We start from the raw sequence: 26,010 nt of genomic DNA, 5'->3' as shown, positions 1-26,010 counted from the left end.
CTGTGGGAGAAGAAGGAAGACAAGCCCGCGGAGTTGTGTAGCAGCCACACTAACAAGTGTCACAGTGATATGAGGCGGTGCCCCCGCCCCCACCCCCCCCCACCCCTGCTCCCCCACCCCCCTATGTGAACCTCCATGCGGGAGGCGGCCCCGTCCCGGCCCCTGCCACCTCCGCACAAGGCCCTCCATTGACTTCTAACCTGTCGAGGGACCGCCGCGGACAAAGAGCGGCGGGGCGGGGCCCGTCCCTCCGACAAGCCTGTGAACAAATGCTAACACGGCTGCAACTGTCCACCCCCTGAATCACTGGATTTATTGACCAACCACAGAGCCCATTCAGGCGGCTGGGAGACGCCATAAAGGGGTGGTGGGGGGGGGACGGGGGGACGGACGGACAGAAGAAGAACAAGAAGGGACAGGGATGCCACGAAGGGGCTGGAGGATGGAGGATGGAGATGAGCTAAAGGGACAGGAGAAGGACGAGGAGGCCGGGAGGAGGCGGAGGAGTGCTGGCTTTGTGTCCGTCTGCCGGCTCACAGACCTCAGCAGGCCTTCCAGCAGACATGGGCTCCTTTGTGTGGCGTGCAGAATGAGGCAGACCGCAAGTGAGCATCAGGTCGGCCTGCAGCTCAGACTATCAATTACCAGTGGCCCCTGGCGCTATGAGTGGCCCCCGGCGTTGCTCACCTCTGTAGTAGAGGGGTTTGTGACTTTTAGGTGCTGTGGAGGAGCTTGTGTGTTTGTGTGTGTAGGGTTGTGTGTGTGTGTGTGTGTGTGTGTGTGTGTGTGTGTGTGTGTGTGTGTGTGTGTACATTTGTGTACATTGTGTGTGTGTGTGTGTGTGTGTGTGTGTGTGTGTGTGTGTGTGTGTGTGTGTGTGTGTGTGTGTGTGTGTGTGTGTGTGTGTGCGTGCGTGTGTGTGTGTGTGCTCAGAGGTTACGTACACACTGGACGTAGCCTATATTTACTATGGGTTATTGCGTAATTGGGACTAATTTAGACGTAAATGAAGGTGAATGATTTGATTTGATTTGATGGGATTCAGCAGCAGGTAGGCCTCTTGACCGGGATGCCTACAGGTCAGGCTGCGGACCGTGCATCCCCCCCCCACCCCCCTGTTTGTTACAGAGCAGCTGGGAGTGAGCCGGTTCTTGTAATATCTCACACTTAAACCCTGCTCTGTCTCCCTGTGTGTGGGAGCAGGACCTCAAGGCTTAGCAGGGTCTTAGTCATAAGCTAAGGCAAAGCAAACAGAACATGTACACATACACAAATATTGAAAATACCACTCTAACAAAAACGTATCGAAGTATGAGGAAAAAAAAAAACAGGGAGGGAGAGTGAGTTGGGGGAGCGATGTTTGAAATGCAGGCAGTCTGATCACAAGCTTGAGAAAAGGCCTTGTGGCTGCGCGGCTCACTGTGAGAAATAAAGGCTGTGTGCTTTGGCCTCTTCACGTCCCCCTCAGAAGCGGCCCATCTGTTGCACGGCTGCTCCAAAGCAATACAGCACAGCACACACAAGCCCCCATATCGCTTTGTCCAGGGGGCAACACTATCCTGCAGACTACATAGCAAACACGCCCGGGTCTTGTGTACGATCTGCTGCTACTGCTGCGTGTTTACCCAAAAGATGATCCGCGGAGAGAGAGTAGGAAGACATGAGCACATGAATTCAATTCATGACGCCTCCTCTTCCTCATCATGAATTTTCCCAAACAAGCCTCTTCCCAGATTTGTGGGAGATCCCTTTCACTGGTGCTGCTTAGGAGTTCGGACCCCCTTTCCCCCCCTAATTCAAAGCCCCCCCCCCCATGCCCCCCACCTCTAAATCCACCCATTCACTGGGCCTTATAGTCCCTGATCTCCACATGAAATGATACCCCTCTTTCTCCTCCACTCTTGTGGCTTTAAGCGCCCATATGCCAGCCAGCGCGGAGCCCATAACTGATCAGGGAGACGTGGCTGAACAAGTGCGGCCAAGGTCAGCCCCCCCATGGAGTGGGCAAGGGTGGCTTAATATACACATTTATTATATGGGGACATGTGCTATGGGAGACTTGCGTTGATGTGATCACCACATTTTTGCCACACGTTTTTTTGTGTAGCATTGATGGATGGTAAATGGCGATGAGGAATCACTGACGTCATGTCTGTGTGTCTTCCATAAAACTCATGTAGGAAGAGAAGCTGATCTGAATGCCTTCTCACGGATTAGAAAATCTGACACACAGATGAATCTGTTCTTTGCGATAATCAGCTTCTTTAATTAAAACAGCATTCAGCCACAGTGTAAATTGTATTAAATTGTATTAAAAAAAGTCAATACATTTAAAAATGAGGTTTTTTTTCAAGAATATAACTACAAAATCTGTATTGTGTGTTATTGTCTAAATTTGCATCTTATCCAGATGGATCATTCTTTCACAAATGCACACACACTTTACCTCACTCTCTCTCAACATCACACACACATTCTTCCATGGGAAGTAGTACAATCAGACTGCTCTCCATCACTTCATATAAAATGCATATTCAAGAAAAGATAGAAATTATTTCTTTTTTTTTTTTTTCTTTTTAACAATCATGTCAAATAGAAAAATAGACCACGACAACATGGGTCAGGTTCTAAGTAAACATCAACCCTAGGTTTTCAAAGGCTCCTATTTAACCAAAAGTGTGATGGATCAATCAGCCTACCAGTTGGTCCAGTCCAGATCAGGGATGGTTGGTAGACCCCGATCGGGTTGGTTGGTTGATTTATTCATGGTACTGGGTGGACACTCCCCCGTGGGATGTCACTAGAGGTTTGATTTCTTTGTTTTTCTTTCTTTCTTTGAATGGATTGGAATGGTAAATCAAAATCACACCAGGTCTTAAAATAGGAGCCCTTCAATAACAATAATCATTATTATAATATTGTTTATTTATACAGCCTGTTTCATTGTCAGGGACAATCTCAAGGTGTTATAAAAATACTATTGATTATTATCTGAATTATTGTTAAAGATTGTGTCTTCCTTGTATGGAGAGGGGAAGGAGCACTGAGATATGCTACCTGTAACTCTCCACAAGTCTTAGACATTAAGGTTATTCACAGATTAAGAGCAAGGCCTTTGTTCCAAAGGCTACATAAAATAACATATTTTGTTGCAAATGATTATGAAATGTATTCTGGGTGTGCATTCATTCTGCACAGCCCAGTGTGTTTGGACCTTATCCTGCTGCAGACTACTAAGTCATTCAGAAAAAACAGCTAATCAAAGGGTCAGTAGTTTTAGTTCAACACATTTGTTCACATTAATAGTCTATTTAACTCTCACACACACACACACACACACACACACACACACACACCTACCACACACCCCCACAGACACATGTTCTCATACTGGACCTCTGTACCACATGGACGGCTCCGTTTGGATGTTGGTGTGGCCTTGCTTGCTAGCTAGATTAAAGAGTAAACAGAGTCCTCTGCATAGTCACATTCATGTTCTTCATTCAAGTATTGTATTAAGGAATGTTCACACCAAAAGCCAAGCATATTCATACAAAGTCAATGCAAAGAGACATGAATTCTTTTTCGTCTTCATGACAATTATACTCGGGCGAAGAATGCAAATTTGCCTCATTCACGTGTTCACTGCGGTTGGAATATTTGAACTTTGGCGCAAATTTCGTAGATGCTGAAGCACTCACGCAACAAAGTTTGAGGATCGCGTGAGTAGGAAATTTGCTTGGCTTTTGATGTGAAGGCACTAGGCTAAAGTCTGTGGTTGGTCAATTAGCCAGCGAGGGTAAACATTGGTTTGAAACTGGACAAAATCTACAAAAAGGGGTGACACATGGTTCAAATGATGGACAGGTGTTATCCATGAGTCCCCAGCGAATGGGGTCACATGGGGACCGAGAGGTCGGGGTGGGAGGGGTTAGCGAAGGTGATGGCTGAAGGTGTCGGCGGCCATGTTGGATCATCCCGCAGCTCCAGCGTCAGTTGCATGTAGCAAGCCTTGGGAGGCCTGTGTCTGCGGCAGAAGAGCCAGGATAGGAAGGCAGAGGTCCAGCGGTCGTTGGCCAACTGTAAAAAGTGTTGAGACAGGGAGAGGAAGTGGGCGAGCAAGGAACGCATAGCATGTGGTCGAGAGAGTAATTTCCTTTCCAGAAAACAGTAGAATGGAAGAATGTTCTAGTCATGGATCGGCTCTTAAAAGTGATCAATGGTAGCAAAGAAATAGTAATTGTATCTGCTAAATGTAGGGACTTCAGAAAATGGCTGCTGTATGTACAAGGCCAATCAGACATACAATTTGCCAACCAAGATTATTTATATTTTAATGAACGAGGAAAGTGATGTTAAATCTAATGGTTGATTGGCATATGTTGAAATAAAATATACAACTTGATCAGGTCAATCAGAACCATATTCTGATTGACCTGAAAATGACCGATTTATCATTATGAAATCAAGCTGATTCAAACTTGAAATGAAACAAACAATTTACTATTAACTGTATTGTAGAACAAGATTCAAAGTGGGCAACAAGTTGCCTCTCAATGTCTAAAAAGAGAGAGCGGACAGCAGTGTCAGAGAGTGTAGTGAGTCATCCCAACCTGTGGGGGCGCTGTGGGGGGGGAGCGGGAGGCCTGACTGATTTCCTGTGCGTCCCGGCTGAACACCAGCCTCCACAGGAAGATGTCCAGCACTAAGGTCTAGGCGTGGTTTCAGATGTGTTTTTTTTTTTTTTTTTAAGGAAGCAAGACAATGCAGCTGATTGTATATGGAGGATTTTGCGTCTTCAACCAATCACAACACCAGCAAAGAAACACAACACCAGCAAAGAAACACAACACCAGCAAAGAAACACAACACCAGCAAAGAAACACAACACCAGCAAAGAAACACAACACCAGCAAAGAAAGGGAGGGAAGTTTGAAAGAGATAGGTTCATGATAAAAGCATAATTATTTCCTAAATTGTTGATTGTTGACCAGAGATAGCACTATATAAAGAACTTGGGTGGAGAATATGGGATTGAATCCTACCTCCAGGACGAAGGACACGGCTGCGTTCGCTACGATAATCATGGCCAGCGTCACGCGCCAGTCCTGAGGAACACACACGATCTGAGGACCAGAGAGAGAGCCAGAGTCAGAGGACACACACACACACACACACACACACACACACACACACACACACACACACACACACACACACACATTAGACATTTTCCTCATAGCTTATGGTACTTTCATGTATATACAGTATGCACACATTAATCTATGTGCTTTGATGGTAACATTTAATACAAACACACACACACACTGTGACAACCCGCTCCCCACCCGGGGGAACCGGGGGGTAGTGGTCGACGGGGTATACCGCCTTCACCCACCAGTCGGCAGCAGAGCGTGCGTCGGCACCCGGCGCAATCACCGGGATGCAACGCACCTGGCCGGAGGGGGGAAGAGTCGGCATAAAAGACAAGCATGGGGGGAACAAGAAGGACCAGCAAAGAGCCAATAGATATCAGAGAGTCTCACGGAGACCACCGTTGTTCTAGTATTTGCTTTGCATTGCCTTGTACCCATTGAGCCGAATAAACGCCAGCTTCGGCTCACCCTGGAATCTGAGTGTGGTGCATTCCGTGTGTGTGTGAGTACCATTGGTGAACCGGGCTGCCACATATGGTGGAGAATGCGGGCAACCCGACACCACTACCTCACACGGTAACGTACCCACTCGATCCATCATGCAGAACCCCGACGGCACCGCCGCTCCCTCTGTTGTTCAGAGACAACAACAGCTCCAGGCACAGGCTGCCGCGTTACAGCGGGAGACGGCGGAAAGTCTCGCTCTGCTCCGCGAAGCGGTGATCCGGCTCACGCAGCATGCCGTCCGCGACGCGCCGACAGCCGCGCCGACGGTCGCGCTGACAGCCGCTCCGACCAGCCGCTCCGACCAGCCGGCTCACCAAGCTCGGACCGAACGACGATGTCGAGGCGTACCTGGAGGTATTTGAGAGGACCGCCCGGAGGGAGAACTGGCCGGCGGAACAGTGGGCCCACATCATCTCGCCCTTCCTCACCGGTCCCGCGCAACAGGCGAGCCAGGATCTACCACCCGAGGACGCCGAGCAGTATCCAGCGCTCAAGCAGGCCATACTGGCCTACTACGGGCACAACCTCGCGGCCCGCGCCCAACGGTTTCACGACTGGCGGTTCGACATCCACGGTGCAGTGCGGACCCAGATCGCCCAGCATGGTCGGCTAGTAAGGAGGTGGCTGACCACGGGTGAGGGACCCAGCCCGGTGGATCGGGTACTCATAGATCACACCGTTCGCCAGCTGCCGGCCGACGCCCGGAGGATCCTGGCCCACCACCATCCCGAGACGGTAGACGACTTGGTCCGGCAATTGGAGAACTGGCAGGTAGCCCAGCATCTCAGCGCCAGTCCCCGGATCAGCCTGCGGCCGACCGAGAACCGACGAGACCGGAGGGGACCCCTGACGGCGTCGCGGACACCACCACCGGAGCCGCCGATCGTGTCCCGGGAGGGTCAAGAAGGGAGACGATGCTACGCCTGCGGTCAGCCGGGGCATTTGGCACGAGACTGTCCCGGGGACAGAGACGTGTCGATGCCATCGGCCTATGCGGACGAGGGTACGTACCGGCCCTGTATGTTGGCCACCTGTTGGGCACAGGGGGTAGCTGGGTCCCCGACCATCCCAGCACGGGTTATGACCCAGGACACACAGGCCCTCCTGGACACGGGGAGTGTGGTGACCCTCCTTCGTCCCGAACTAGCGGGGGGGAAGGGTGGGGAACCTATGGAGGTGGCCTGTGTACACGGGGATACCCGGACCTATGGGTCATGCCATGTGGTCATACGGACCCCCTACGGGGTGTTCACAGCCCGGGCGGGGATCGTACCCCACCTGCCGGTACCCCTTCTTATCGGGAGGGATTGCCCGATTTTCCACAGACTCTGGGATCCGGAGCGGGAAAATCGGGTAAGGGGAGAGCCTGCTCGCCGAGCGAGGAGGAAGGGGCGGCCGGCGTATGGGGCCATCCGGATACCAGCGACCCAGGAGGAGTCATCGGCAGAGGACCCTGGGCCCGAAGGGGACGGACCCTCGCCACCGGGATCTCCAGCCCGCTCGGGAGGGCACGCTTCTGGATCACAGCGGCTCAGACCCGGCACCTCGGATACCCTGACGGCGCCAGACCTGGACGACCCACCCGAGGAAGCAGAGAGTTCTCCTCTCACCGAGTTTTCGGACTTCCTACCGGAGGGGGGGGTAGGAACCACTCGGCCGGGCCAGTTCGCGAGCGCCCAGCTGCAGGACGACGCCCTCAAACACGCCTGGAGCCATGTCCTCGCACACGACGGACAGACCCGGGACTCGGTTAGTTGCCTGCCACACCCACATTTTAGCACCAGGGGGGCTCTGCTATACCGGGTGGTGGAAAAGGACTGGGCGGTGACCGAGCAATTAGTGGTCCCTCGGACGTATGTCAGCAAGGTGCTGTATATGGCCCACACGCACCTCCTGGGAGCACACCTGGGCATGGACAAAACCCGGGATCGGGTCTTGGCGAGATTTTACTGGCCGGGGGTGAAGAGGGACGTAGAACGTTACTGCCAAACGTGCCCGGAGTGTCAGCGGGTAGCTCCTCGCTCCTCGGCTAGGAACCCACTTATTCCCATGCCCATCATAGAGACTCCGTTCGACAGGATAGCTCTGGACATTGTGGGCCCCCTTCCCAAGACCAGCAGGGGACACCGGTACATCCTGGTGCTGGTAGACTATGCAACCCGGTACCCTGAAGCCCTGCCCCTGCGCGCGGCCACCGCTAAGGCGGTAGCGAGGGAGCTCATGCTTCTGTTTAGCCGGGTGGGGATAGCACGGGAAGTACTGACGGACCAGGGGTCGTGTTTTATGTCTCGGGTCCTAAAAGAACTGCTCAGACTTCTCCAGGTCAAACAGCTCCGGACGTCGGTGTACCACCCCCAGACGGACGGCCTGGTGGAACGGTTTAATAAAACCTTAAAACAGATGCTGAAAAAGGCCATGGACGCAGATGGGAAGAACTGGGACCAGCTGTTGCCCCATGTACTGTTCGCGGTGCGGGAGGTGCCCCAGGCTTCTACGGGTTTCTCTCCGTTCGAGCTCCTGTACGGGAGGAGGCCTCGGGGAATCCTGGATCTCACCAAGGAGACCTGGGAGAGTCAACCGTCACCCCACCGCACCGCGGTGGAACACGTCGAACAGGTGAGGGATCGTATGGCCCAGGTCTGGCCCATCGTCCGGGAACATCTCGGGCGTGCCCAGCAGGCCCAGGCGAGGGTCTACAATCGGGGAGCCCAGCTGCGCGTCTTCCGGCCTGGGGATCTGGTGCTGGTCCTGGTCCCGACGGCGGAGTGCAAGTTCTTGGCCAAATGGCAGGGGCCATACGAGGTGGTCGAGAAAGTTGGAGAGGTAAATTACCGAGTGCGTCAACCAGGGAGGCGTAAGCCTACCCAACTATACCATGTGAACATTTTGAAGCAGTGGAAGGGGGGGGGATCCGAGAGGGGATCCGCCCGATCCGGCACCCCTGGGGTTGGTGGCCCGACGAGGAGTTCCGGTGGTCCCGGTAGGAGAGGACCTCAGCCCGGCCCAGAAGCAAGACCTCGCCGACCTGGTCCTGCAACACCAGGACGTCTTCTCCGAGCTCCCGGGTCGGACCACGGTGATCCAGCACGACATCCGGACGGCGCCCGGAATAAAGGTGAGAGTCCCGCCCTACAGAGTCCCGGAGGCCAGACGGGCGGCGATCCAGGAGGAGGTGGCCCGGATGCTGCGGCTGCACGTCATCGAGGAGTCCCGCAGCGCCTGGTCCAGTCCAGTCGTCCTCGTGCCCAAACCTGACGGGAGTTACAGGTTCTGTAATGACTTCCGACGGCTGAACGAGGTGTCCGACTTCGACGCCTATCCCATGCCAAGGGTGGACGAACTGATCGAGCGACTGGGACCGGCCCGGTATCTCACCACCCTGGACTTGACCAAGGGATATTGGCAGGTACCCTTGACCAAGTCCGCCTGGGAGAAGACGGCGTTCGCGACCCCGGAGGGCCTGTTCCAGTACACCGTTCTCCCCTTCGGAGTCCATGGAGCCCCGGCGACCTTTCAACGCATGATGGACCAGATCCTGCGGCCGCACCGGGCCTACGCCGCCGCCTACATAGATGACATCATCATCCACAGCGACAGCTGGGATGTCCACATCCGACAGCTGAGGGCCGTACTGGGCGAGCTACGGAAGGCGGGGCTCACCGCCAATCCGGCCAAATGCCGCCTCGGGTTGGAGGAGACGGCCTACCTGGGCTATCAGGTGGGTCGGGGAAACGTCAGGCCCCAGGAGAGCAAGGTGGCTGCCATCAGGGACTGGCCCCGACCGACCTCCAAAAAACAGGTAAAGTCGTTCTTAGGGCTGGTCGGGTACTATCAGCGGTTTATACCCGGTTTCGCCACCCTGGCCAGTCCTATGAACGACCTGACCCGAAAGACATTGCCAGACCGGATCCGGTGGACGGAGGCGGCCGAGAAGGCCTTCGAGTCGCTCCGGGGAGCCTTGTGCTCCGAACCGGTGCTCATAACCCCAGACTTTACTTCTCCCCTCATAGTGCACACCGACGCCTCGGAGGTGGGGCTGGGGGGAGTCCTATCCCAGGTCCGGGCTGGAGAGGAGCACCCTGTCACGTATATCAGCCGGAAGCTCCTGCCCAATGAGAGGAATTACTCGACCGTGGAGAAAGAGGCCCTGGCCATCAAAAGGTCGCTATCGAAACTCAGGTACTACCTCCTAGGTCGGGAGTTCACCTTGGTCACCGATCACGCCCCGCTGAAGTGGATGGCCGGCGCCAAGGACTCCAACGCCAGGGTGACGCGGTGGTTCCTGGCCCTCCAGGACTTCCGTTTCAAGGTGGACCACCGACCTGGCCGAGAACACGCGAACGCCGACGCCTTGTCACGCCGGGATGCCTGCCTGGGCTGGGTTCCCGGGGACCGGAGGCCTCAACTAACGGGGAAGGGATGTGACAACCCGCTCCCCACCCGGGGGAACCGGGGGGTAGTGGTCGACGGGGTATACCGCCTTCACCCACCAGTCGGCAGCAGAGCGTGCGTCGGCACCCGGCGCAATCACCGGGATGCCAACGCACCTGGCCGGAGGGGGGAAGAGTCGGCATAAAAGACAAGCATGGACGCACACCGGGGGGAACAAGAAGGACCAGCAAAGAGCCAATAGATATCAGAGAGTCTCACGGAGACCACCGTTGTTCTAGTATTTGCTTTGCATTGCCTTGTACCCATTGAGCCGAATAAACGCCAGCTTCGGCTCACCCTGGAATCTGAGTGTGGTGCATTCCGTGTGTGTGTGAGTACCATTCGTGAACCGGGCTGCCACAACACACACACACACACACACACAGGTAGCTTTACTGGGAATAGCAGACCCACAGGCACAGCTCACAGGAGCAACACAGCATTCTGCACTATCCCAGGCAGGGGGGCGCACTGGTCTTTGTTTTGACTCCTAGTTCAAATATACTGGGTTCAATCCCCCATGTTCACAGCCTAACCTGCAGGCATCCTAGGCATCCAATGTTGTCTATCTGAAGGGGAGTGTCTGCTGAATAGTGAACTAGATGAGACAAGGACATGGAGTCCCATTCTCTGGCTGGTCCAACAGAACAACGTTGTTCCTTACCTCACTCTATAAGCAGCTTTCATTCACCGTATCACAATAAACCTCCCGATTACCTCACAATAACTTCCTTTTTTAACCTGTGTTAGTAAGTGGGTGTACCTCCAGGAAGTTGTCAATGGCAGGCATAGGGTGCAGCAAGATGAGGAAGAGGAAGATGTACAGGCTGATGCAGGCCAGCATGAATTGCCCTTGTGAAATAAAACATAACAGAGAACATAAGTGGAACCTGGGTGCATGGCTTACAGTTATTCTCTTTTCTTTCTTTAATTTCAGTCATTTGTTTATTTGAAACTTTGAATCTGTTGAATTGAAGTGTCGTATAAATGAAGTTGCAATATAAATAATGTTTAATTGAAGGAAATGTCCTTTAAATAGTCAAATTGATGAATTGCGCTATAAATAAAGTTGAGTTGAATGAATTGCGCAATAAATAAAGTTGAGAGTTGATTGAGAGTTGAATGAGAGTTGAATGAAATGCGCTACAATGTGCTGTATGAATAAAGTTGAGTTAAATGTCTAAATAAGTTTCCTGGCCTCACAGTTCCTGTAGCTGGGCAGTCTGAAGGGCTTTCCCTTAGAGAAGACGATGGCCACCGCCAGGTACTGGAAGGTGGACACGTAGAACAGCGTGGTGTTCTCATAGTTACGGATGTTCTTGTGGTCGTGGGGCCCCATGCTGGTGTTGGCCCCGGGGGACGGACCCCCGGGGCCCGCTGAGACGTTACAGGCACTGGAGGAGGAGGAGGAGAAGGAGACGAGGAGAGGGACGGGAAGGAAGGAAGGAAGGAAAGAGACAGACAGACAGATAGATTGAGACAGACAAGCAAGAAAAGTCATAAGATAGACATGAGACAATTATTAAAAAGGTAATATTAAGAAACAATAGGGGCAAAAAAAACATTTCTTGTCAGGGTTAGGGTTAGATAAGACAGATAAGACATATATAATAAAAAATGAATTATAACAATGTTATTAATGTTTTTAATAATGGTGATACAATTATTAATAACAGTGATATTACCAATAGTAATGTACTAAAATGCTGTTAACTGTGTTTATAACAGTGTTACTAATGCATTCATAATGCAAATAGCAGTGGTAATAACATTATTACTAATGTATTAATAATTATATTACTAATTACTAATGTGTTAATACCGTAATGCAATTTAGAGTGGTAATAACTGTGTTACTAAAGTGTTAATAATGCTATTTAGAGTGGTAATAACAGTGTTACTAATGTATTTATAACGTTGATAAAGGTGATAATAACATAATCCTCACTCGGAGAGGGGGGTCCAGATGTGGTACCAGGCCTGCTGCCGGACCAGCAGGAAGGCCAGAACCTGGAAGGCCAGGCAGGTGAGGATCTGGGTGAGGACCGAGAAGAGCAGCGGGGCCGAGATCAGCCCGGAGGGGGGGCGCTGGGAGACCAGCTCCCTCCAGGCCGGGTTCAGACTCACTGGGGAGGAGAAGGAGGAGGGGAACCCAAGGGCCCACTGTCATTTCATTGGTTCAGCCTTTTGGTTACTTAGTCAAAACCCCCAAAAATGTTATAAAATAAAAAATACTTAGTTGTGAAGCATCTTATCCTAGCTATCTTTGATGTATATGGGGAATGGGTTAACCTAGCGATTGTTAGTGCTTTGCACTTGGTTCTATGAACATCCTTACTGTACCGACAGCGATATATTGTTGTTTCACCTTCTTCGGACAAATGTACATATTGTAATTCACTTTGGCTAAAGCGTCTGCTAAATTCTCTAAATGTTAATGTAGATGTAGTCTGTGTTATTGCTTTGATTGTTCTCAGCCTCACTTGTAACTTGGAGAAGGGTTTCCTCTCCTCATTCGGAGAGGAGGAAGGAATCATCAGTCAATACATTTGTGATATTCCTAAAGTATAGTTTGACACCAGAACTCGTCATTCTCGATGTTCGGACATAATGTGAATGAAGTGGCTCCCTGCAGAGAGGCATTGTGTTGTGGCTGATGTGTGTGTTGGGCTCACTGGTGAATGCGATGAGGAGGATGATGGCGATGTCGATGAACAGGAACTGGAAGTCTCCCAGGTTACTCAGGATCTGAAGGAAATTACAAATCCATAATTAATTGAAATTATACAAACTGAATAAAGTATCCAATGTGTACATAATTAGTATGCTTATTGTATGCAAGATGTTGATTCAATAAAGTCTGATTTGTTTTATTTCAAACACATGTTGTTCACATCCAATGTGAAAAAAAAATTTGATGATGAAGTGCACATACAACAAAATGTAATGTTAAATATCAGGACATTGAAAAAAATCTGCACAATAAAGTGTTAAATTGTTTAAGGTTCAAACAAGATGTACACATTCTTGGAAGAAGGCTTAAGAACGAGTTACACAAACGCTATTGTTTTGCAAAGTTCCTTCCCCCCCTCCTCTCGCTTGGTTCTCACTCCCAGGCTGATTAACCCCATGTCGGCCGCGGGGAGGGAGATTAATGCGGCTACCTCCCAGGGAGAAATCAATCATTTACATCTAGTCGTTTGGCATTTGATGCTTTAATCCTCAGAGATTCACAGAGGAGACGATCCCAGCACACCATCGATATTGGAGAAGCGAAATTCTAGGCAAGTTTCTAAAAAAACAATTTATTGATTAATGCGATTCTATTAATATGTTATAGTATTATTCATATATATAATATGATTAGCCATATTATGGCTAGTCAAGTGCAGTGGCGGAGCTAGACTTTTATACAAGGGGTGGCCAGAGGGTGCCCAAGGCTTTATAGGGGGGTCCATATTGAATTGTTGACGGGGGGGTGGGGGGGGATTGTTGACGGGGGGGGGTTAACAGGGAGACCGAGAGCCTGCGAGTGCGAGAGCATAAATCGCACTTTCAACGAAACATGCAGTGAACTGTCAATCAACTAAGGTGGCACCTAGGGTGGCCAATCAGGTTCCAGGGGTGGCCAGTGCCACCCTGGCCCCCCCTCTTGCTCCACCACTGGTCAAGTGCACAGTAGATGGATACAGATATGTTTTAAATCCAACACCTGTGCTAAATAAATCAAATAGGATCAGCAGACCACAAAGAGCATTTATTCAGGGGGAGGATAGTGTGGTGGCATCCTTGAGGATGCCTACAGGACGCCCTAACCCCTAGCTACTCATTAACGGCATCTGAAGTCACTGTAGGTCGCTCAAGATAGAAGCCAAGCACATGGTATACTTACAGAGTATAACAGGGTAATACTGTAGTAGTACTACATGGTACTGTATGTGTATTATTTACAGAGTATAACAAGGTAATACTGTAGTACTACATGGTACTGTATGCATTGGCGCCATCTCTGGGGGGGCACAAACCCCTCAATATTGAAACGAAGTGAATGGCACGGTTTCGTTGTCTGTCCCGTTAAATAAAGCAAGCGCCTTAGAATGCTGCCCTGGGTGATAGAAACTGTGCTGCGTCGCGATCACCCCCTGCCACCTCCCTCCCGCTCTCTCTCCCCCACAATCGTTCTAAAGCATCTCTGTCAACATTCCTGACACCACCTGATACCAATGGCAAGAGTGCCAAATGATTGACAGGTCGAATCAGGGAGCAGGTTGGGAGTCAAGGACATACAAGAAGAGGCAATGCATTGTAATGCCCACAACATCAATACAATCAAAGAGTCACCAAAAAGACTGGCATGGTTTGACTCTTTCCGTAAGCCTGCAGGTGGGAACAGTTTGCGCCCACTTTGCCCAACCCGCTGGACGATGCGAGTGTGCAATGTGAAATCAGTTCTTGTAAACTACGAGAGCCTGGCGAGTTACTTCCATGATTTCTACATTTGTAAATTAGTGACTGAAATCGAATTAAGCTAGGCCTACTCCCATTTATTCGGGCATGTTTATGGAAAATAGTGGCCCCGCCACTTGTAAAACGCATTTGTCAATTGATGGAACGGTTAAATCATACATCATCAAAACCAAAATTGGGAATAAATCAAATAAATTACAGATAAATAATACATAAATAAATCATGAACTACTATTCTGAACTTCAAATTCTGAAAGCAGGACTTTGGAGAAGTGATTTTTGGTGGAATACATTTGAACTAAATATTTAAGACCCCCCCCAATGTTGACCTGAAGTTGGCGCCACTGACTGTATGTGTAGTACGTATGGAGTACAACAGGGTGATACTGTAGTACTACATGGTACTGTAGTAGTACAGTACCATACAGAAGGGTGACGCTGATGTACTGGAGGATGCTGTGTGTTTAGTACTACGTGGTACTGTGTGTATAGTACTACATGGTACTGTATGTGTAGTATTACATGGTACTGTATGTGTAGTGTTACGTGGTACTGTGTGTGTAGTATTTCATGGTACTGTGTGTGTAGTACTACGTGGTACTTTGTGTGTAGTATTTCATGGTACTGTGTGTGTAGTACTACGTGGTACTTTGTGTGTAGTACTACGTGGTGCTGTGTGTGTAGTACTACATGGTACTGTATGTGTAGTATTACATGGTACTGTATGTGTAGTGTTACGTGGTACTGTGTGTGTAGTATTTCATGGTACTGTATGTGTAGTATTACATGGTACTGTGTGTGTAGTACTACATGGTACTGTGTGTGTAGTATTTCATGGTACTGTATGTGTAGTATTACGTGGTACTGTGTGTGTAGTACTACGTGGTACTGTGTGTGTAGTACTACGTGGTACTTTGTGTGTAGTACTACGTGGTGCTGTGTGTGTAGTACTACATGATACTGTGTGTGTAGTACTACATGGTACTGTGATGTACGTACTGAGTACAGCAGGGTGACACTGACGTACTGGATGATGCTGTACAGGGCCATGAACTTGAAGACACAGAAGGACGTGATGAGAGCGGCACGGCCCTCCCTGGGAACCAATCAGAAGGTAGATACCAAAAATTTAGACCAGGAAGTGTTGTGATGTCTACAATGATGTCACTTTACATTATAATTTTTTCATCCTGGATTAGATTTAAAAAATAAAGAGGAACCATATTCTTCAAATTTAGATTCACTGTTGGGAGCATTTTCGCATTTCAATTATTTTTATGTAATTTCTCCAACTTTAATAAATATACATAAATATATATATATATATATATATATATTAGGGCAACGTGAGCTGGGCTGAGACCTTTGTGAGGCTAGTTTTCCCTACTGATGATGCATATGTATATCTATATCTTTATGCATTAAATATAAACACATCGTTTTGTATTGGCCTCCCTCTTCTAGGAGCCGTTGTGTGATGGGCTGTGATGGGCTGTGATGGGCTGTGATGCAGTGTGATGGGCTGTGATGGGCTGTGATGGGCTGTGATGGAGTGTGATGGGCTGTGATGGGCTGTGATGGAGTGTGATGGGGTGTGATGGGCTGTGATGGGCTGTGATGGGGTGTGATGGGCTGTGATGGAGTGTGATGGGGTGTGATGGGCTGTGATGGGCTGTGATGGGGTGTGATGGGCTGTGATGGAGTGTGATGGGGTGTGATGGGCTGTGATGGGGTGTGATGGGGTGTGATGGAGTGTGATGGGTGTGATGGGCTGTGATGGGGTGTGATGGGCTGTGATGGGCTGTGATGGGGTGTGATGGGCTGTGATGGGGTGTGATGGGGTGTGATGGAGTGTGATGGGTGTGATGGGCTGTGATGGGGTGTGATGGGGTGTGATGGGCTGTGATGGGGTGTGATGGGGTGTGATGGAGTGTGATGGGTGTGATGGGCTGTGATGGGGTGTGATGGGCTGTGATGGGCTGTGATGGGGTGTGATGGGCTGTGATGGGGTGTGATGGGGTGTGATGGGCTGTGATGGGCTGTGATGGGCTGTGATGGGCTGTGATGGGCTGTGATGGGCTGTGATGGGCTGTGACACCTGATGAGGTTTGGGACGCAGGAGATGCTGGCGGTGGTGGAGGTGAAGGGAGAGGCAACTGAAGCCTCCAACTCAGACAGAGAGATCCCACTGTGAGCCCTCTTCAATGCCTGGGATAGAGCGAGAGCGAGAGAGAGAGAGAGAGAGAGAGAGAGAGAGAGAGAGAGAGAGAGAGAGAGAGAGATTTTTTAAATAGACCATGTACAACAAAAATATTTTTTTTATGTTTTAGGAATGATGTGAACATGCCAATAAACTGGTGAATCTGTGAGCATTTGGCTACCAATCAAAGTAATCCATACTCACCCCACAGTCATTAGCCCCATCGCCACACATTCCAACGATGTAGCTGAAGAAGCAGAGAACATACTTTCATACAATACTTTCTTGTGAACCTATTCCAGTGACAAATCTCCATCCAAACATTACTCTAACATGACAGAATACTACTGCATGGATATCAATACAGGGCAATCGGAAAGAGAGACAGGGACTCACTCCACACTCTGAAGGACCTCCACCAGGTGAGTCTTCTGGTCGGGAGCCATGCGGGCGAACACTGTAGCACTCAGCACAAGCTGGAACAGCACCCCCGTGTGGACATAACCATGCATTACAACACATAATCACCACCGGGATGCAGTAGATGTAGTCGCCCTACTTAAACACAAATGGGTGTTTCTTTAGCGATCTGTTGCACACACCACAAAGTACACTTCAGTTGAAATAAAAAGTAAAAAACTACTAAATAAATGAGTAAGTATAAATTAGGGAATTAATTAAATAATTAATTGATCAACCAATCAATCAATTATACATTGATGTGCTAATAATAATAGCAATCACACATTGATTGGTAAATAAATTAACACATGATATTGAATGACTGACATGAATGACTGAATCAATGAACCAATGAATCAACGCAGAGCACTATCACTCACCTTTGGCACTATCTCGGGGAAGTGTTCGGTGATGATGGCGAAGGCTCTGCCGCTCACGGCAAAGTGGAAGTCCTGGGCGCCTCCGTCCAGCAGCCCGCCAGCCAGCCCGCCAGCCAGCCCCTCCTCCAGCCTGGAGTCCTGTGGAGGGAGCTGGAGCAGCAGACAACACTGCCCATGGTCACCTTCATGGGAGGAAGCTGCAACCCTCCACACCATATCAAAACACGGGCCTAATTCACCTAGCGGCCATCTTGGCTCCATCACCACACCATATCAAAACACCTTATTCACCTAGCGGCCATCTTGGCTCCATCACCACACCATATCAAAACACCTTATTCACCTAGCGGCCATCTTGGCTCCATCACCACACCATATCAAAACACCTTATTCACCTAGCGGCCATCTTGGCTCCATCACCACACCATATCAAAACACCTTATTCACCTAGCGGCCATCTTGGCTCCATCTGGGTTCTGAACACTAGCAGGGGGATAGAACTGAAGGCCTTTACCGCATTCAGGACAACTTGGAACTCGGAAGATTCAACTCAGAGATTCTGACTTACGATGTCATTGTGTCAGTTTACTCTGAAATAAACATTTCACAGAAATAAACATTTCTGAGTAAACAGCGAAGTTTGGCATATTGTAGTTCATTGCTGATTCCAAAAAGAAAATACAGCAGCAATCTATGCTTCTTTTGGGTACAAAAAAAAAAAAAAGTTAATGCCCATTAAAGGTTGTATCAGCAATGTTGGGTGACGTCACGTCTGTTGGTATTTGAAGCGAGATCCCAAACAAACAGAGCCAGCTCACCCCTCCCTTCTCCCGTGTTTAGAAATAGCGCGACCTGGGCATCCGATTTAAAATATTTTTGTTATTTTAGGTTCTTTCCATCTTTCCATAGCCTTCCTGATACTTATTCTTGTCTTGGAAAATACACGTTGATATTGCCTCACCCTCGTGCACTTCGCATGCACGAGCGCAAAACACCACAACACCCACCCCTTGTTGGTGATTGGTTGGAATACTATTTATTTTGATTTTGAGTGGTTGGTGGTACCATTTGTTTTTGTGTACGATCTCGGAGCATAGGCTGCCTACAGAGACGTGTTTTTTTTGACGGCCTGCTTATGAGGCGGGCAGCTAGCGGATCATGAGGAAATCATTTATGTTTCTGCCTAGAATTGCTGATACAACCTTAAACGACGAAGGCAGCCATGTTTGATGTTGTTACTGACGCCAAGTTGGACAGTCAGAGGTTGTTTTTTTTACGTTGTCTTGAAGGCGGTATTAATCTGCATTCAGTTCATCATCCTAGTGTTTACAACATAGATGGGTCCAAGATGGCCGCTAGGGGAATAAGGCTGATTGTAAAGTGACTTAGAGCCACGTTCTGGATGCACAGGGTACCATCTTAGATCTTTGTTATTTAGTAATCAAGCAGATTCTTTTATCCAAGGTATAGTATCGATTGAATGTTAGATCCATGTTGTTAAGCAGCAGGTAATGGTTGGGCATCTCGCTCAAGAATGCCTGACAGTAGGCTGCAGATCAGGGTTCGAAGCCAGAACCTTTCGTCTGGGAGTCAAACACACAAATCTGTAATTGCTCTCTGTGATCTCTTGGTCTCAAACTGTGTTCATAAGCTATGGTTCATCAAAGTATGTACTGACAATTCCAAGATGATCTGCAAAGTCTACTAGTTCATGTTGCTCCACCTTGCTCTTGCTTGGTCCTAGCTGGTGGTCCTTGCTAGTGCCGGGGTCTGGGTTCTCTGTGTAGCACCACGTGATGCTAGCTGGATGGACGTCCTTAGGGGGCGTTGCCTCTGCGATGATGACCCTGTCCTGGGGTCGGATCATCCCGCAGTCCCGGGCCACTGATATAGCCGTCAGCATGTTGTCCCCTGAACCACAGAGTGGGGATGAGTTTGAGTTTAGTTCATTCTTGCTCAAAGTCAGACAGAGAGATCCCATTGTGAGCCCTCCTCAGAGCCTGAGATAGCACGAGAGAGAGCGAGCAAGAGAGCGAGAGAGCGAGAGAGTGCGAGAGTGCGAGAGAGTGAGAGTGTTTAAAGTTCAACACTGAACAGAGTCACACAACATCACAAGGGTGTAGATTTGGGGCCCAATATTTAGAAAAGGTAGATTTGTCCCCCTCAAAAAAAAAAAATATATATATTATAAGGTATATAAGGTTGGAAATACGTTTCCCAATCATTTCAGACACTCCTATAGTGGACCATACCATCTTAACCATGCGTTAACACATTACTCTCGCTCACGCTTGGTCGGTCCGGTCAGGTTAGGAGTCGTGGTCTTTATACATATCCATGGTCGCGGGTGCAGACAGTAACAAGACAAAGCAAGAGCAACAGGTGGGTGTTCTGCATTAGTGTCCCATTAACTGTATAGAGGTGACACCACAAAGTATACGAGTTAATGCCCGACGAGGTGTCCAATTATCAGTAATGAATGGACGACGATCGGAGATTTAAGTTTGGACCACCTGTTTTTTTTGCCTTTTTTGGTTAATAAATCCTTGTGCAAGTTTTCCTGCCTCCTCGTAATTACATTGGGTATTAACAAAATAATGGCTCTTCAGTGATTGAAACATTAGTCGGCCATAACAATAGCTTTCATGTAGTTTTACATTTTGGATACTAAAGCTATAACAAGGTGTTATTCTCTAATAGATTTGATTTGATTTGTCTGCTGCAAAAATCTGAAATATTGACATATATATAACTAGAGGGTGCACTGTACTGTCTGAGCACACCCCTTCTGAAGCCTCTCTCTCTCTCTCTCTCGCTCTCTCTCTCTATATATATAATATTGAAGAAGGCAGTGACTGTAGCATAGCATGTGATAGAGTTAGGAAGGATATTACTGAAAGTAACGGCTGTACCACTGTGAACTATACAAATCACTATTTAGTTTTAATTCTTAAAGGTTGTATCAGTGATTCTAGGCCAAAACATAAATGATCACATTCATCTCATCTTCCCTCACGATCCGCTAGCTGCCCGCCCCATAAGCAGGCCGTCAAAAAAATGCGTCTATGTTGGCAGCCTGTGCTCCGAGATCGTACACAAATGGTAATACCAACCACTCAAAACCAAAATAAATAGTATTCCAACCTATCACCGACAAGGGGTGGGTGTTGTGGGGTTTTGCACTGCGTTCAGGATTGTTTTTACTGGATGCACAAAACACGGAAGGGATGGGCGGGCTGGCTCTGTTTGTTTGGGATCTCGCTTCAAATACCAACAGAAGTGACACCCAACATCACTGATACAACCTTTAAATACAAATGAGGTTCAGCTGACCTGTGACCATCAACGTGCGGATATCAGCCCTCTGTAAGTCCTGCAGGACTCCAGCAGTCTCAGACTTCAGCTTGTTCTGCATGATGATCAGCCCCAGGAAGTCCATGTTGGTCTCTATCTGGTCCCTGGGAGGACACAGGAAGCAGTGGTTTATAGGGGTGGGACAAAATATCGATACCGCAATATATCGTCACCCTTCTTCGTGAGGTACGAGAATCGTTACACTGGCGCCAAATAAAGATATCATATATTTTTATAAAAAATATATATAGTCCTTTATATATATTTATTTATTTTTTAAGAATTTATTTAGCATTTTTATGTTTTATTCCTGAAAAGTTAGACAGGAAATATTGACATTTTGCATTTTAATTAATAAAAAAAAATATATATATATTTCCCTGCTCCTCAAGGTGGTATTAATTATTGCAGAATTGCTGAATCACGATATTATCAGTATCGCGGTATCACATATCGTATCGTCAGCTTACATACATGGTTTCTTATTTCATACTCATGTGGTTCAAACATTTTTAATGCTCCTGATTTTGTATAATTATTTACTTAAAAAGCTTCCTCTTTCAAAAGGGACTTGAACTCAGATCCATGTTATTAAGGAGCAGCTAGGGCACCTTGCTCAGGGAGGCCCACAGGTAGACATTGGATCTATGGGGTTCAAACCCAGTACCTTTACATTGACAGTTGAAAGGTTCTTGCATTGATTTAAGCTGTGTTTGCCGAATTCATTCATTTGTTAGTTAGTTAGTGGGTATTCATTTGTTAATTGGTATTCAATTGTTAGTTAGTTTGTATAAATGTGTTAGTTAGTTGGTATTCATTTGTTAGTTGGTATTAATTAGTTGGTTAGTTGGTACTCATTTGTTAGTTAGTTGGTATTCATTTGTTATTTAGTTGGTATTCATTTGTTAGTTAGTTGGTACTCATGTGTTGGTTAGTTGGTATTCATGGGGTCTGCTGGTTTGTGCTGACCTGTTGAGGTTCTGCACCCTGTGCCAGGAGAGCTTGGGCTCCAGCTGGCGGTGGGCCAGGGCGATGACCCTGAAGCCCTGCCTGGTGTAGGCCTCCAGAGTCTCCCCAAAGCTCTCCGGAACTGCTCATGGGGGAAACACAAGAGATTAACAACCAAACTACAACAACGTCAAACAATGTGTTTATTTCAGAGACCTTTGATCCAGACATCATCTGCTTCAAAGGCAGAGAGACAGAGGGCTGTTTAATCGGGACTCTAAGTGACAAATGACTGTGGGATATCTGTATCCATCCATATGTGGCCGCAATGATGTCAACTGTCATCATTGATACGATAAAAATATATCACCACCTGTAGTGGCCTATAGTAACTTATGAACAGCGATATGGATGAAGAATGGGAAGTGTATCCAGCCTAGAACCCTCAGGTCCAGTTTCTAGATGAGCCTTGGTAGGCAGACCCTGTCGGTAGCCCACCTGAGTCCTCTGTGCAGAGCTTGGCCACCACCTCTGGCGCCCCCTTCAGGTAGGAGTCCATGTGTTTCTCGCCCAGCCGCCGCACCACCACGCTCATCCTCTGCAGCGCCGACGAGAAGGGAAACTGATGCACGATGCCCACCTCGTAGCGCTGGGGACACAGGGTGGACCCCTCAAGGCGGGGCCCATCACAGCACAGGGCCCCTCACTTTGCACCGGTCACATGGTGACTCAGTGGTAAATAAAAAGTAGAAAAAAATGATTTAACTCACCGAAAGTTCAGACAGCTCCTGGAACGAAGGGTAGAAAATTTAAATAATGAATCATATTGTTTTCAAAAGAATATTCACTGGTTGTCTTTTATTGATATTTGTCATTCATGTAGATAGAAAACACGTTTATCTTGAACACCCTGCCCAGAATGGGCAGGCGGGTCAGTGAGAGGGACAAGCCCCTGGTACCAGGGTCTCAGAGAGAGTGACGTTCTGCTTGGCCTCAGACAACACGTGCTTGGGGGGCCGGACCACCGTGGGCATGATGGGGTTATGGAGCGCGGTCTCCTCCTCTGTCGGCTCCTCTAGAATCTAACAGAGGAAAGACCTTTGGTGTGAATCATTATGAATTTCTATACGATATCTGTGTCATAACATTGTGATAGCACACCGATCTACAACGTAGCAGTGATGTTAAATATTACCGTCTCTCTCTGCTGCCGAATATTTCGACCAACTACTGTACTGAAAACCAACTAAATGTGAGTTGGCACTAGTGTAAAACTGAGGATAGGATACGAGTTATAAAACCTTCACGAGAATAGAACATGTAGCAGCTTAAAAAATAATAATACAATAATATGAATAATGTAACATCCAAAATAAAAAAGTGGATGATATGTGGTTTTCTGTTGGACGACCATGTGTGTCCACGTAGGGCCGTGACAGTCTCCCTGTCTTGCTGTCTGTACATTCGGACTGAGGTCTCATCTCATCTTCCCTCTTTATTTCTTTATTTGCACTATTGTCTTTGCTCTTTGCTGCTGTAACACTGCAAATGTCCCCACTGTGGGACTAATAAAAGATTATCTTATCTTATCTTATCATGATTCAATGTCTGAAAGGCGGTTCTAGCGTCACATGACCCACCCATCTGGTGGTGTTGAACATCTTGAGGTCCAGGGGGTCTCCGGACAGCTCTCCGTTGATGTTGGTCAGCGAGTGGCAGGACGCCATGCACACCACGAAGGGAGTGAGCACCAGACTCTCCTTCGACGGGTCAAACTCAGCCGGGGAAAACCTGCACCGGGTGATGGAGGAAGGAACGACGTCAACGACAAGAAAGGTTTTCTTAGGAAGCTGGTCGAGAGAAACATCATCGCCATGGAGACACATCTCTGTGAGCACAGGGAGATGGATGGAGGACATGGGAGGGATGATATGGCCTCCAGCCATGAAAGACAAAGAGGTGCACTTGTTTTCACTTGTTTTTCACTCGTTTATTGACAGCAGTGGAAGCGCTGGTCACTGGACCACTGATCAGGGCAGTGAGTGTTAGTCTATAAACACGTCTGGTCTGAGTTCTGACCTGCCGTGCTCTGCCCTCTGAACGCCCCACAGGTCCAGGCCGTCCTCCGTCAGCGTCCCCGTCTGCAGAGACACGGAGCCATAGCAGTCAGCCAGCTACAGTCACTATTCAAACATCTACCGCTGAGTCCACCCGTCTGCAGCCCCCGCGTTGGCAGAGGTCCGCGTCGGGACTCATTCATGTACTGCTGAAAAGCAGTTGGTGTGTTGCAACCCATTGGAAAACACAGTGTTTTGATTTGGCCAGATGGATTTTGGCATACGTGCACCACAGAGAAGTGGGATTTGTATATGAACACCATCAAAATAAGTATTTTATAATATATGAAGATCCTCATACAGACCATGGTCTGCTCTAATATTTAACACAATTCCCTCACTTGATAACTATTGCACCCCTTCGCCCCCTGTACGGAGGAGCCCCCCTTCGGTCTCTTGGTTTGGGGAGGTCCTCACCCTTTAGCAGGCTGCGGGTTCGAGGATGTGTCGTACAGTATGGCCAAGCGAAGAGATTGGAGATTTTAGATTTTCACTGGGATTTAGGGCTACACAAATAAAATAGACTTTACTTTTAACCACTTGACTTGACTTCCAATTCGAACCTCCGAACCAGTGCAGCCGTAACCATGACAACCTCACCTTGTCGAAGCAGACCAGGTTGAGCTGTCCACACATGTTGATCCTCTGGGGGCTGATGCAGAAGATGCCCAGGCGCTTCAGGCGGCGCTGGGCGTAGACCACGCCCGCCGTCATGGCCGCCGGCAGGGCGGGGGGCACTGTGATGGTGATGATGTCCAGGGACTCGATGATGATGGTTTTGGCGGGAACCTGGAGAGAATAAGAGAATAGTGAAAAGAAGCGCAACGGCCCAAAGATCAATCCCTAACACTGTAATTTGGTTCTAGTTTCTCATTCAGCGGAGGCTTTTATCCATGGGTGAGCAGGTAAGGGTTTGGACATCTTGCTCATGGCTCATGCCTACCCTGAACCTTTTGGTTTGTGCGTCCAACACCCTGGCCAATACCACACTATACACTACACTTTATGATACATTAAAGTGTTAAAGTGATAAAAATAAAGCAATGATCATCTTCAAGGGATACAGAGCAGGATATCAAAAGCAATATATTTCTGATAGCCAAAGCTATACATAGCTCTAACTACCTGGTTTATGATGCTGAGTACGATGGTGTAGATGAACCCGATTCCGGCCACGCCCACCAGGCATAGGAGGAAGAGGTAGGCGTCGCGGTACAGCTTGAAGTCTGTGGGCTTGGGGTACAGGATGGAGCGGACCAGCTGGCCCTTCTCTGTGTTGAAGCCTGAGGGAGGGCCAACATAACTAATGTTTTTAGTTTTCAGAGCCAGGTGCTTTTGTAGCCACAAAGTAAAGAAATAGAATGGCTGGTACCTGTTGGCCGTCGCCCAGTTGTACTCTGTTTTTATTATATTATTTTTTACACCCTTTTTTAAATTGTTTTTGTTCTGTTTTAAAGACTATATTTTGGATAGTCTTAACAATCCTCAGTCTAAAGGACTTTGGCTAGGACTACCATAAATACATTACCAAAACAAACAATTCAAACAATTATGTCAGCAGAATCTCTTCCTGATTGTAACACTGAACACTTTTACCGGAACAGTATAACTTCTTACAGAGACAGTGGAAACCATATCTCATGTTATCTACAGACGGGAAATCTAAGATAGGCAGGACAGTAAAGGCAGATAGGATGGTAGGTTGAAGAAAGAGGGAGTGACATGACTCCTGGCCCTCGTGGGTGCAGCCAGCCAGGGTTCCTCACCGGTGGTGACTACCACAGCCTTGACCAGCTGGCCGGTGTAGAAGCGGCTCTGGATGACCTGGGTGCCACAGAACAGGGTGTGTCTCTTGTGCTCCTCGCTGCTGTAGGTGGAGGCCCCCTCCGACCCCGAGCTGGGCAGGGCCGTCTTGGTGACAGGCACACTCTCTCCTGGCAGAGAATAACAAGTTATAATAACTGCTTTAAAACGGTTAGTTTCTTTTT

General features: G+C 48.4%; 1 protein-coding gene across 2 annotated transcripts in view; it reads right to left on the bottom strand.

The window, feature by feature from the left end:
* Positions 1-2,256: 2,256 nt before the first annotated feature.
* LOC311361092 (polyamine-transporting ATPase 13A3-like) overlaps positions 2,257-26,010 on the bottom strand; it is a 30,654-nt gene continuing 6,900 nt past the window's right edge. The window contains exons 11-33 of one of the 2 annotated variants that reach the window (XM_084481277.1): positions 25,789-25,956; positions 25,148-25,305; positions 24,623-24,811; positions 23,985-24,046; positions 23,546-23,696; positions 22,865-22,987; positions 22,676-22,693; positions 22,404-22,554; positions 21,927-22,047; positions 20,937-21,061; positions 19,327-19,514; positions 17,604-17,753; positions 17,158-17,237; positions 16,966-17,008; positions 16,660-16,769; positions 15,561-15,657; positions 12,770-12,842; positions 12,043-12,220; positions 11,298-11,488; positions 10,858-10,946; positions 5,046-5,126; positions 4,614-4,712; positions 2,257-4,080 (exon numbers count right to left, since the gene is read on the bottom strand). In XM_084481277.1, the coding sequence (XP_084337403.1) occupies positions 3,898-4,080; positions 4,614-4,712; positions 5,046-5,126; positions 10,858-10,946; positions 11,298-11,488; positions 12,043-12,220; positions 12,770-12,842; positions 15,561-15,657; positions 16,660-16,769; positions 16,966-17,008; positions 17,158-17,237; positions 17,604-17,753; positions 19,327-19,514; positions 20,937-21,061; positions 21,927-22,047; positions 22,404-22,554; positions 22,676-22,693; positions 22,865-22,987; positions 23,546-23,696; positions 23,985-24,046; positions 24,623-24,811; positions 25,148-25,305; positions 25,789-25,956 (2,828 nt within the window). In that variant the 3' untranslated portion in view covers positions 2,257-3,897. The remainder of the gene's footprint in view (positions 4,081-4,613; positions 4,713-5,045; positions 5,127-10,857; positions 10,947-11,297; positions 11,489-12,042; positions 12,221-12,769; positions 12,843-15,560; positions 15,658-16,659; positions 16,770-16,965; positions 17,009-17,157; positions 17,238-17,603; positions 17,754-19,326; positions 19,515-20,936; positions 21,062-21,926; positions 22,048-22,403; positions 22,555-22,675; positions 22,694-22,864; positions 22,988-23,545; positions 23,697-23,984; positions 24,047-24,622; positions 24,812-25,147; positions 25,306-25,788; positions 25,957-26,010) is intronic. The other variant, XM_084481278.1, reaches the window with a different exon arrangement.

Source organism: Micromesistius poutassou, assembly GCF_964030765.1.
Source record: "Micromesistius poutassou genome assembly, chromosome: 16".
NCBI lineage: Eukaryota > Metazoa > Chordata > Actinopteri > Gadiformes > Gadidae > Micromesistius > Micromesistius poutassou.
Note: the sequence above shows the minus strand (reverse complement) of the source record. Positions and strands in the feature narration are given on the sequence as shown.